This window comes from Mastigoproctus giganteus, chromosome 9 (assembly GCF_048544385.1).
Source record: "Mastigoproctus giganteus isolate SK-2022 chromosome 9, ASM4854438v1, whole genome shotgun sequence".
In the NCBI taxonomy this organism is placed as follows: Eukaryota; Metazoa; Arthropoda; class Arachnida; order Uropygi; family Thelyphonidae; genus Mastigoproctus; species Mastigoproctus giganteus.
Window position 1 is genome coordinate 192,016,820 of NC_143583.1, and position 14,103 is coordinate 192,030,922.

The 14,103-nt window shown below is 38.9% G+C and overlaps 1 protein-coding gene across 1 annotated transcript in view; it reads left to right on the plus strand.

Annotated features, from left to right (window-relative positions):
* The window catches only part of LOC150080979 (protein grainyhead-like), a 271,124-nt gene that overhangs the window by 183,550 nt on the left and 73,471 nt on the right, over positions 1–14,103 (plus strand). The window contains exon 11 of the mRNA XM_090380871.1: positions 13,068–13,134. Coding sequence (XP_090236997.1) covers positions 13,068–13,134 — 67 coding nt within the window. The remainder of the gene's footprint in view (positions 1–13,067; positions 13,135–14,103) is intronic.

Below are 14,103 nucleotides of genomic sequence, written 5' to 3' on the forward strand. Positions count from 1 at the left end.
ATATATATAATTTAAATATAAATTAAGATATCAGTCTTGTGGCAAGCCAAGTAAGTAGTGAATACAAAGTAAACCAGTAAGTAAACTCACCAACAAAAGTAGAAAAGGGAGGGTGAGGGGAATAAATCAAGGTAAAGGGTGTTGCAGAAGGAATGGACTTCTAAAATAAATAATTTAGAAAGAATACCATTTAATAAATTAGCATTCTTTGGTAGGTCGACTAGTATATTTGTCAGGTGGGTGATTCATCGATTTGATTAATGTTCAAAATTCAGTGAGTTATTCCTCACTATTTACTTCTTGAACAAGAAACTCCATATTTTCACTACAGAGGTTAAGCCAACAGGTCTGTGATTACTCATATCACTTTTTGATCTCCATTGTGAAATGGGGATACATTTGCACATCTCCATTGCCCAAGGATCTCCTCTGAATCCAAAGATGCTGTGTTATATTTGAATATTGTATCTCTTAACTTGTACTGTAGTGGGTGGTAGGGAATTCTACGGATTTTATTGTGGTAAGTAGGTATCTGGGAAGTTTGAATAATGTAGATTGGCATTAATAATTTTATTATCTATTACAATTACTTTATAACTTTATAAGCACAACGGTATAGAGTAATACATATAGTATTACACTATACTATATGGTATTGCACTATAATGAAAACTCGTTAATGTAATCCAATATAATGTAAATTCAATATCATAATACAAGGTCTGTCTGGAAAGTATCCAGCCATTTTGAATATCTTGAGAACCGGTCGCATGGCCTTGATGTACCGTGGCAGTTCATCAGAGGAGACCTTACTGCACATGCATGAACAGTCATTCTTCTGTGGGGCTAGTCAGTCCGCAGTGAGACGCTGTTGAGTGAGTTTGTGTACTGTGTGACCGTTGCATTGACAATGACTGAGCGAGCAGATCAGCGAATCTGCATCAGGTTTTGCTTCAAACTTGGACATTCGTCCACGGAAACTATTCGAATGTTTAAGAAGGCTTTTGGGGATGATTCAATGAGTGAAGCCCAGATAAAAATGTGGTACCAACGCTTCAAAAATGGGCGGGAATCCATTGAAAGCAATCCACATTCTGGAAGGCCTTCAACAAGCAGAACACCCGAAAATGTTGAATGCGTGTGGGCTGCAAGCAAAGAAAATTGGCGATTGACAGTGAGAGAATTAGATGTGGGGATTCCACGGACTATTGTTTCAGAGGTTTTGACGGAGGATCTTGGCATGAAAGTGTAGCCATAAAATTTGTTCTGTGGCTCCTTTCACGAGGTCAGAAGGAATTTCGTGCTGAAGTTGCACAGGGCTCGCTTGAAACTGCTAACACTGATTTCCTCAAAAAGGTCATAATCGGAGATGAGTCATAGGTCTATGACTTCTGGCTTTTCCCAAGCTAAAATCGCCGTTGAAAGGGTCTTTGATTGGGGTTGATTTCAGACCACTGACGAGATTAAGGAGAACCCGACGAAGCAGCTGATGGCGATCCAAAAAAGGACTTTGCAGATTGTTTTGAAAAGTGGAAGCAGCGCTGGGATAAGTGTGTGAGGTCCCAAGTGGAGTACTTTGAAGGGGACTAAGCACCATTGTCGTAGGTAAGTTACTTTTTTTTTTATATTACATGGCTGGATACTTTCCAGACAGACCTCATATATATATTTAATAACATAATCATGGTAGCATAATATGTATTATTGCTGCATAACCAGAGCATACTGTTATTATTGCATTTAAGTATATTGCTTTAGTGTAGTATTCCAAGTTAAATTGAATTTGAATGTAAATAAGGTCTAAGTCCACAGCAGCAAAGAAAATGGCTCAAAGGTGGGAGTGCTGGGGATTAGGGAAGAACACTGGTGGGGGGGAGAAGTATTTGTCCTCTGAATCACAGCCTTATGAATTGTACTACTTGTTTGATGTTTGTGGGTAGATCTGTCTGGAATGGGACATGATACAACCATGATGTATGTTCGATGTAAAGGGTGAGAGGGTATTCAGTTCAACTCGGCATTCTGATGGGCATTTATGAGAGCTTGAAGAACAAGATTGATATCCTCGATAGAATTAAATTGGGATCCATCAAACTCTCAGCAGCCCACATCAAACCAGACATTACACTTTAACTCAGATAGCGTAGATGGAACCCCAGTGTAGAATGCACTAATCCCACAGGAGGTGGCTATTATCAGTGACTCTATTGTCAGGGAAATGGGAAATATATTGTGCAAAACAGATAGGTGGAATACAAGGGTATGTCTGCTGGAGAAAAAGTTGATGACGTAGAGCAGATATCTTTTAAGGGCACAAAAGATGATATTGTTGCACATAGGCAGTAATGTCATTAAAAGTAGGAAATCTGAAGACTTACTTAACAAGTACAGGGCAATGTTGAAAAAAAGTCATGAGTTTGGGTTAAATTTGAAAGTGTCTGTAATTCTTCAAGGCTTGACAGGAGGGAGTACAAGTTGAGAGCTTTGTCAATAAATTTGGCTCTGGAGAGACTGCAAGGCTCATGGGATAGAATTTTTCTCGGTGTGGTCTGTGTATGTTAACTAGGGAGAGAGAGAGAGAGAGAAAGAGATTGGATAGAATTTTTCTCATTGTGGTCTATGCATGTTAACTAGAGAGAGAAAGAGAAAGATATTGTTTTTGCAGGAATGGGATGCACTTAAATACAAAGGAACTGAATGCAAAAAATAATTTTGATATCACATACTTGGATTTCAGGAAAGCTTTTGACACTGTTGTGCATGGAAGACAAATTGGAGCAGAATGGTATTAAGGGTAAGTTGCTACAATGGATATAAGGATGGTTGAGTGGGAGAAGACAGGGTTGTTGTTATTTGTTTGTTATTTGGTTTTTAGGAGCATTAGCAACTAAGGCCATATTGCTCGGGGATATGCGGTGGTCATTCCCTGACCTTTCTGCATCCTCCGTATTTGGTGATGACAGGCTCGAACCCCGGTCTAATCAAGAAGCGTGTGCTACGCACTGCTGCTCCTTCCCACCTGGCTACGGAGGCACCTAGAAGACAGGGTGGTAATCAATGGGTGCTGCTCTTCATGGATTAATGTTATTAGTGGAGTCCCATGGGGTTCAATGTTGGGTCCACTGTTGTTTTGTATATTTATCAATGATATTGATGAAGGTATATCAGGCTTAGTGTCAAAGTTTGCAGATGATACAAAGGTTGGCAGGGTTGTTAATGACAATAATGTCAGTGTGTTACTGTAACAGGATCTAGAAAATTTGGGCAGATGGGCTGAGAAGTGACAACTGAAGTTTAACCTTGACAAATGCAAAGTACTGCATATGGGTAGAAGTAACCCCAGAGAAACGTACCAACTACACTTAAGGTGGTAGAAAATGAAAAAGACCTGGGAGTAATTATGCAATCAGATATGAAGTTTTCTGAGCAATGCAGACAGGCTGCCAGGGCAGGTCATGGGGTTTTGTCAAAGATATATAGGAATTTTGCTAACAGGGAAAAGGAGGTGATTGTCCCTCCCTATAAGGCAATGGTCAGGCCATGCCTTGAGTACTGAGTGCAGGTGTGGAGGCCTCATTTTAGGAAGGATGTAGATTTGCTTGAGCGTGTACAAAGAAGGGCAACAAGATTGGTGAGGGTAATGAAGGGATCCTCTTACCAGGAGAGGCTTAAGTTCTGCAAATTGCAGCAGCTGGAGACTAGGCATCTCCGAGGTGATTTGATTGAGGTGTATAAGGCCTTGAATGGGTTGCACACGCTGAATTCTGATTGGATTCTTCCACTTGTTCGGATTATGAACCTAAGGGGGCATAAATTGAAATTGAGGAAGGACAGATGTAGAACAGATGTGCGGAAATATGCCTTTAGCTAGCGGGTGGTTAATTGCTGGAACAAACTTCCATCTGTCATTGTGGAAGTTGATAGGTTAAATAAATTTAAGGAGGAATTGGACAAACATTTAGAGGAGATTGTTTTGTAATTTTTTTGGCTGATGCTGCATAAGCTCATACACTTGCTTTCTTGCATCACATGCCACTACTACTACTACAAAAAGTCTGCAAGATTATTCGCTAAAGATGTCGAGACAGTGTTAAGTTGGTCTGAAAACTGCTAGCTCTAGCTTGGGGGGATACACAGACTAATAGTTTAACAGTAGCCGCAGGCATAAGTGAAAGTGAATCTTGCACTACTTCTATTGAAACATGCAAAAGCATGGAAAGCAAAGTACCTGGGATTTCAAGGTTGGTTGTTGTTGGATTTTTTTTGGCGCAAAGGCAACTTTGGCCATATTGCACCTGGATTTTAAGGCCTACTGTGAGTCATCTTGTAATAAGTGTGTTAGGGTAACTAAGAGGAAGAACAGGTGTACATATACTTACACGTACACCAATGCTACGATCATAGTAAATAAATTTGATGAATTTGAAGTGCTAGTCAAGTCATCAAATGCAGATATTGTGGAGATATCAGAGACATAGTGTCACTCAGCTATAAGGGATGCAGAATTTGAATATGGGGAGTATAATGTATACAGAGAAGACAGGAGTGGAGGGGGGGATGGTTATGTTCTTAGTTAAGAAGCATGTAAAAAAATAATTTTTTTTTTTTTTTTTTTTTAGTTGAAATGGGTGGTGAGTGGAACCTTGAGTCAGTTTGGTGTGGCATAAGCACTGGGAAAACAAAAATGAGAGTAGGCCTGATGACTGTGACCTGACCAGTACAATGAAGAATTATACAGAGAAATAGAGTGGGCCAATAAATCAGAATGTTTTATAATGGGGGATTTTAACTTTCCAGATTGATTGGAACTTGTGGGTTGGTCACCCAAATACTAGGAAGACTTTTGTGAATTTATTGGATGATTGTTTTCTACAGAATCTACAGATAAAAGAACCACTAGGTGGAGGTGATAGTAGTAGTAGCAGTGGCATGTGATGCAAGAAAGCAAGTGTATGAGCTTATGCAGCATCAGCCAAAAAAAAAAAAAAAAAAAAAATTACAACACAATCTCCTCTAAATGTTTGTCCAGTTCCTCCTAAAATTTATTTAACCTATCAACTTCCACAACAACAACAAAAGATGGAACCACCCGCTGGCTAAAAGCAAATTTCTGCACATTTATTCTACATCTGTCCTTTCTTAATTTGAATTTATGCCCCCTTAGGTTCGTAATCTGAACAAGTGGAAGGATCCCATCAGAATTCAGCGTGCTCAACCCATTCAAGGCCTTATACACCTCAATCAGATCACTGTGCAGGTGCCTAGTCTCCAGCCACTGTAATTTGCAGAACTTAAGCCTCTCTTGGTAAGAGGATCCCTTTATTCCCCTCACCAATCTTGTTGCCCTTCTCTGTACACGCTCAAGCAAATCTACATTCTTCCTAAAATGAGGCCTCCAGACATGTATGCAGTACTCAAGGTGTGGCCTGACCATTGCCTTATACAGAGGGACAATCACTTCCTTTTCTCTGCTAGCAAAATTCCTATATATCATTGACAAAATCCCATGACCTGCCCTGGCAGCCTGTCTGCATTGCTCAAAAAAATTAATATCTGACTGCACAATTACTCCCAGGTCTTTTTCATTTTCTACCACCTTAAGTGTGGCGCCTCCGTGGCCAGGTGGGAAGGAGCAGCAGTGCATAGCACACGCTTCTTGATTAGACCGGGGTTCGAACCCGTCACCACCAAATATGGAGGATGCGGAAAGGTCAGGGAATGATCACCGCATATCCTGGAGCAATATGGCCTTAGTTCCTAATGCTCCTAAAAACCAAAAAATAACAAAATAACAATAACCTTAAGTGTAGTACCACACAGTTGCTACGTTTCTCTGGGGGTTACTTCTACCCATATGCAGTATTTTGCATTTGTCAAGGTTAAACTTCAGTTGCCACTTCTTAGCCCATCTGGCCAAATTATCTAGATCCTGTTGCAGTAGCACACTGCATTACTGTCATTAACAACCCTGCCAATCTTTGTATCATCTGCAAACTTCGACATTAAGCTTGATATACTTTCATCGATATCATTGATAAATATACAAAACAACAGTGGACACAACACCGAATCCTGTGGGACTCCACTAATAACATTAGTCCACGAAGAGCAGCACCCATTGATTACCATCCTTTTATCCATTGTAGCAACTTACCCTTAATACCATTCTGCCCCATTTGTACAATAGTCTTCCATGCGCAACAGTGTCAAAAGCTTTCCTGAAATCCAAATATATGATATCAAAATTATTTTTTGCATCCAGTTCCTTTGTAACCACATCATAATAGCCTGTCAAATTTGTCAGACAAGAATTTCCCTTAACAAACCCTTGCTTTGTCTGAATTATTGCTGCAGTCTTGTCTAGATGATCCTGCAATGCATCTTTAACCAGTGACTCCATTATTTTACCCGGAAAAGGAGTTAAACTAACTGGTCTGTAATTACTCGTGTCGCCCTTCGATCCCCCCCCCCCCTTGTGAATTGGGGATACATTTGCACATCTCCAGTCTGTGGGAACCTCCCCTGAGTCGAAGGACGCTCTCATAATTATGGCTAAGGGTTTGCTTAGTTGCTTTGCTGCCTCCTTTAATATAACTGGATAGATCCCATCCACCCCAGGTGCTTTTCTTATGTTTAACTTCAACAAGTTCTCCTCCACTTTGCTCTCAGTTATTACAAAATCCTTAAGTATCCTGCTACAATTTGATAACCTTCTGCCATTTTCAAACCTTAATAATTCCTCATGTGTGAATGTAGATGCAAAATATTCATTCACTTTGTTTGCTATCTGAGCAGGATCAGCAACAGTTGAACCATCAATGTCAAGTGGACCAATCAGATTCATCCCCTACCTTTTAGCATTTATATAAGTAAAGAAATCCTTGCTGTTTTTCTTAGCATCTTTTGCCAAGGATTTCTCGTAATCTGCATTTGCCTGCCTATCCTCCTTTGTGACCTGATTACAGACTAGCTTATATCTGCCACAGGCTTCTGCGTCACCTGATAATTTATATGCATCCCATGCATTTTTCTTCTCTGTCACGAGTCTCATTAGTTCATTTGATAACCATTTAGGCCTAAACCTTGAACGATATTTCTTAATCGGTATATAAAGTCTAGTAGCTTCCACGATTAATTCTTTGAATGCTTCCCACTTAGAATTTACTGTTTGTAACATCGTCAGTTGATCCCACTGTACAGAACTTAAAAACTGTCTGAGACCACTGTACTCCCCTTTACGGAAGCAAAAACCCTTTCCTTTATCCCCGACGGTAGTTACCTCTTTGAGTAAATCCCACTTCAGCACACTGTGATCACTGCCACCTAGTGGTTCCTTTATCTGCAAATTCTTAATACACAAATGATCACTGCTGATAACCAGATCAAGAGTGTTACTTTCTCTGGTTGCCTCTCGAACATGCTGCTGCAGAAAACAATCATCCAATAAATCCACAAAAGTCTGACTAGTGTGTGAGTGACCAACCCACAAGTTCCAGTCAATATCTGGGAAGTTAAAATCCCCCATTATAAGACATTCTGATTTACTGGCCCACTCTATTTCTGTGTACAATTGTTTATTGTACTCATTCAAGTCATTAGGCCTATAACACACTCCTACTCTTATTTTTCCTTTCGCAGTGCTTATCTCACACCAAACTGACTCAACAGAGCACTGTTCATCTATATTAACTGGGTGCACTTCCTTTGATTTTATGTTTTTCTTAATTAACAGCATAACACCCCCTCCCTTTCTGTCCTGTCTATCCTTTCTGTACACATTGTACTCCCCAAATTCCAGTTCTGCATTCCTTATATCTTTGTGACACCACGTCTCTGCTATCCCAACAATATCCGCCTTTGATGTCTTGACCAACACTTCAAATTCTTCAAATTTATTTACTATACTTCTAGCATTGGTATACATGCAAGCATACATGCTCCTATGCCTATTCCTTGTTACCCTAACACATCCCATATACCCAACTATTCCATGATGACTGCCATCCGTCCCTGAAACCCCCAACACCCCTAGCCCCAGGTCGCTTCTTATTCTAATAGAAGTTGTGCAAGAATCACCTTCACCTCTGCCTGCGGTTACTGTTAAACTATTAGTCTTTGTATCCCCCCAAACTAGCAGTTTTCCGACCCACCTAACACTGCCTCGATAGCATCAGCAAATATTCTTGCACCCTTTCTATTTAAGTGTATCCCATCCCTGTAGAAGCAATCTCTCCTGTTAACAAGTACAGTCCAGGCTGAAAAAAATTCTACCCCTTGAGCCTTGCACAATCTTTCCAGGGCCGAATTGATCGACAAGGCTCTCATCATGTACTCCCTCCTATCGTGTCTGGGCAGAATTGCAGACACTTTCAAATTCAACCCTATTTCACGGCTTTTTTTCAACAGTGACCTGTACTTGTTGAGTAATTCCGCCGGTCTCCTACTCTTAATATCATTAGTGCCAACGTGTACAACTATATCACCTTTTGTGCCCTTGAAAGATGATATCCGCTCTACAACGTCATCAACCTTTGCCCCTGGCAGACATACCCTGGTCCTGTTTCACCTATCCTTTTTACAAAGGATGTTCCCCGTTTCCCTGACAATAGAGTCACCAACAACTACTAGTTCCTGTGGGACCAGCGCATTCTGCCTTAGGGGTTGCCGCTGTGTTGCGTGATGACCAAGTGCAAGCTCTGGCGTTGATGTGGGCAGCTGAGAGCCTGATGGGCCCCTCAATTTAGATCTTTCGAGGGCATCCACCCTGTCCTTCAAACTCTCATATAGGCCCATAACAACGCTGAGTTGTCGCCTGATTTCCTTACACTCCTTACATCACGCACACACAAAGACATCCCCCATGGCAATATCATGTTCCGTTCCAGAGAGTTCGGCAAACATTTCACAAGTTGCACATTTTTTTAGGCTGTGATGCGTTGGAGAATTGCCCCCCTCAGTTCTCCCCCGAGTCACAGCACTCCTGCCACTTTGTGCCCGTTGCTTTGCTGCTCTAGTCTGGGGCATGGTAGTTTAAATTAATAAATCAATAAATTAAATATCAATAGTATTTGAATAGAAACTATTAAATAGAAACAGTGAAGCGTATTACTATATAATTATGCGTTAGAGCTACCTAGCTACCTCAATTAAAAAATTTGAATTCCCTACCACTATATCCAAAAACAATGGCTACAAAAATGGAACGAAATAACGGTTTTACCTATCGTAAGTAAAATCCACAAAAACTCTTTATCTAAATTAAAAATAAAAAATAACCAGCGTAACTATAACTATATGACTACGTATTAAGTACAATATAAAATAACAATCATGTAAATAAAAGGCAAACACTTATCGTTTTTGCGGAGCCTGTAACTGACAGCTGTAACTTTTAAAGAGATTCAGCATTATTACATGTCCTGCTGGTCTACATGAGACTAGCAGTTACATGGACTGTAGTAAGAGCCACTAAAACCACAAAGAGGTACAGGTTTATTTTCTTGTTGTTGTTGTTGTTTGGTTTTTAGGAGCATTAGCAACTAAGACCATATTGCTCCGGGATATGCGGTGGTCATTTCCTGACCTTTCCGCATCCTACGTATTTGGTGGTGACGGGCTCGAACCCCGGTCTAATCAAGAAGTGTGTGCTACGCACTGCTGCTCCTTCCCACCTGGCTACGGAGGCGCCTTTATTTTCTGGTACACAAATGCTAGGAGTATAGTGAATAAATTTGACAAGTTTAAGTAGTATTGGTTAAGTCTTCAAATTAGCATTAGTAAAGGCATATGATACAAGAAAGCAAGCTTATACAGCATCAGTCAAAAAAAAAAAAAAGGAAAACCCTTCTCATTTCATCCATCTGCTTGCTCCAAATGGTAACATTATAAGTATAACAGAAACATAGTATCACTGTAATATTGGGGAGATGCAGAATTTACACATGGCAACTTATAATGTGTATAGAAAGGACAGACATAGGAGGGGGAGTGTGTTTTTTTTTTTTTTTTTTTAAGCTAGAAGCACACAGACTTTAAATCAGTACATCCAATAGACACAGGTTGCCAGCGCAACACTGAATCAGTCTGGTGTGTGACCTAAACACTGGCGCAACAAAAGTGAGAGTTGGAGTCTGTTGTAGGTTGGCAATTTTGATGTACACTGCATATAATAAGTATACAGACAGAGTGGGCAAGAAAATTAGAGAATGTTATCATGGGAGTTTTAATACTCTAGATATCAACTGGAACTTATGAAATGCAGCTCACTCAATAGCAAAACATTTATCAGCTTGGTGGATGACCTCTTTCTTCATGTAAGAGGGGCAACAAAAGAACAATATTGTTGAATCGCAGAACTCAAGGATGTTATTTTTCCTTCAAGAATAATACTTTTCCTTGAAGAATATAATTCTTGAAGGAAGCATGAGTAATAACAAGTAACCAAAGTCATCCTTGGCATTCTTATAATTCCTCATAGTAATGCTGATTGTCAAAATATTCAACCATGCAAAAAAAAAAAAAAAATTTAGATCCTCTGTTTCTGGTGCAGGGAAGATGCCATTGACAACCAAGTCTGAACAGCAATGTCATTGTCATAAATAAAACATTGATTATAAAAGTTTTTTTCATTCAATAGTTCATTTAGCAACCAACATACTGGACAATCCTAACCATACACAGAAAGCTCTTGATCTTTTTCTCACAAAAAGCCCTCCAAAGTACATGGGGGAGATGAGTTGCCCTTTAGGCACCTCAGATCAAAACCAGGTGATAAGTCTCTTCCCCAGTGGAGCTTTTCTTCTGCGGCCATTCTTAGCCTATCATTGTTTGGAATTACAAGAATGTGAAATGGGATGCTGTGAGATTTCTGTTTTTCTCTTCCGTGGTTAGATTACTGTTTTCAATTTTGTGATGTCAGTATTTTCTCAGATCTTGACAGTGGAATTATTCTTGTAGAGATGAAATCCTTTATGCCACACTTGCCCTTTATCTAAACCATGATTTTCTAATAAATGTGCTAAGGCTGTTCAAGATAAGAACATTGCATATCGCAATTGGCATACATCAAAATCTTCTCTTAGTTCATTTTCTGCATACACTAAAGCTCACAACAGTTGTAGAGCAGTTCTCATTCAGTCCAAACTATATTTTGAATAGGCTAAGAATCGAAAACTTGCTTCTTGTCCCAAGAGTAGTCAAGCATCTGGTCTCATGCCAAAGCTATTGGCTGCAACTTTTGTCCATCTGTATTCCTACCTCTGTTAAAACCTGGTGGTTCTTTTGCCCCCTCAGCTAAAGATAAAGCTGACTTACTAGCATCCTACTTTTACTTTTATCCTAACTCATGTATTGATGATCTTGGTGAACTACCTCTTACAATTCCCAGTACAATACTCAATGCCTCCTGTGGTCTTTTATCAGAAGGATGTCATAAGGTTTTTGAACAATCTTGATATCGAGAAAGTTCAAGGTCTGGTCCTGACGGCATTTCTCCACTTGTTCTCAGAACCTCTTCTGTGCCGCCCTTTTACACTATCTTATTCCTCTGGTGCTTGTCCTTCTGCTTGGAAATTGCTCATATCCAACCAGTTCCTAAAAAGAATGACAGATCACTCTGATCCAATTATTTTCCCATTGCACTTATCTCTACTTTTCCAAAGTAATGGAGAAATTCATTAACCGCCAACTCCTAAACTGTCTCAACATTTCATCTGATTAATGACTGCCAGTACAGATTCTGTCATTGTCGATCCACTGTTGATATATTGACTTATGTCAATTCCACTGAAACTATCTGTGGACAGTTTCAGTGGAAAAGTTTGAAGCTGAAGAAGTTACTTTTGATAGTTCTAAGGCTTTTAATCATATTTGGCATAAATGTCTTCTAACAAGCTTCCATCTTATGGATTGTGAACTTTTTTTTTTTTTTTTTTTTTTTGCAATTGGTTATCCAGTTTTCTCTCTGCCTGCTTTCTGTGGGTAATGGTAGATGATTCTGTATTCTTACTTCTCCACTGTACACAAGTGTTCTGTACTGGTAAGCAATCCTATGGCTGTATTTTAATCATATAAAATGTATATTTTGTCATGAAATTTAATTTCTGCAATGTGAATTTAAAGAAAAAACTTTTTGCTTCTTTTGAAAAATCTCTTGTTTTCCTCCCATGTTTTTTTTTTTTTTTTTTTAGGAAGAACTACTGCATTTTGCCAAAACCTTTTCTTTTTTTTTTACCTGTTTTGGCAAAAAAAAAAAAAAAAAAAAAGAAGGGGAAACCCTCCTCTTTTCTTCCTGCTGCTTGAAAATACTCAATCTCCCACTTTTCAAAAGTTGGCAGCTGTGCTGTAGAAAAACAAGTGGCGTATACTTGTAACTAAATATTTGGAAGTTAAAAAAATTGTGTGAATAAGTTTATTTGCATAATAAGTCATAAATGTGTTGCAATAAGTATGTTATTTATTATAGAAAAACATAACCTTGCTGACAACAAAATTATGTAACAATTATTTTCCAGTTATTAAACTAAAAAGATTTGAAATCCTTTTATGATATGGATGTGTGTAAACTACTCAGACATGCTAAAACTTCAACTTATGTTGGGACTATCTTTAAAGAGAGTGGGTAGGGTTGATTTCTTAAGTTACAAAATTTGATCACAGCTCTCTGTTGACAAATCTCCAGCAACATTTATTAACATGGAACCATCCATCTTAAGTTCATAGATTTTCCAGCTATCTTCTGTTTGGTTTAGGATGCAGTCTACACAGCAGACCTGTAGGCTGGAATAGGTTGATAGTCGTAATGCTGAAGAAAGGTGGAGAAAGGAAAAATGTAATTTGTAATCACTTTGTACTAATACCTTTATCTGCCTGTAGATGTAGAAAATTTTAATATTTATAAATATTAATCTGATGAACTAAAAATCTGTTAATTAGAAATCAGATGTAAAACTGTAAGATTGTACTTTTTCTACTTTATTTGTTAATTGTCACTAATCATTTTTGATTTGGAGATATTGATAAATTTTCCTATGTTCATATTGTATTTTCAGACTTAATTTCTCTTTCAGGGAGCAGAGAGAAAGACTCGAGATGAGGAAAGGCGAGCTGCCAAAAGAAAACTGACTGCAACTGGAAGTATGCATTGTTTAACGTTCATTTAGAAAGTAATTTTAATGTATTCCTAAAATAAATCTGAGGCCTAATTTATGTTCATTATTGTTGTGTTTGGATAGTTTGATGTACTGGATATTTCAAAGGTTTTGTTACTCATTTGAAAGGAGAAATTGACCTAATATGCACTTAACAATGTGAAGAATTTTTTGTATTCTTTACAATATGGGTAATACAAAATGTGGCTAATCTCCAGGATCATAAACTCATGGAATAGGCCTGTTTGCTTTGGAGTACTTTTCTTGAGAAGACCACTTTTGTACAAATAAAAGTGAGGGTTAGTGATTTCATTTTTTTAGTTGTACGAGAATGGCGTATACACAGTTCTTATTTTCATAACAAAAATAAGCTTTTTATTTTTTATTTATTATGTTTATTTCTTGTTTGGTGGAAGTTTGTTCCAAAGTAGACAAACTTCCATACATTTATCTTGCAACCATCCTTTCTCAATTTGAATTTATGCCACTTGTGTGTAGTCTGAGCAAGAGGAAGAATGCCATCAGCATCGAGCTTGCTCAATCCATTCAAGGTCTTAAACACCTCAGTCAGATCACTTCGCACTAGGCTCCAGTTAACTAGCAGAACTGAAGCCTTTCTGAACAAAAGGGTAAGCACACCCTTGTGTTCCCCTTACCAATCTTGTTGCCCTTCTCTGTGCCCATTTTTAGGATTATCCCATTGCACAAGGTAATGATTAGGGCACATCTTGAGTACTGCATACAGGTCTCCGAGTCCTCATTTTAGGATGGATATAGATCTGCTGGGCACCTCTCTGAGGTCTGCAGGAGCAGCAGTGCATAGCACCCACTTCTTGATTAGACTGCGGTTCAAGCCCATGACCACCAAATACGGAGGATGCAGAAAGGTCATGGAATGACCACCGCATATCCCCGGAGCAATATGGCCTTAGTTGCTAATGCTCCTAAAAACCAA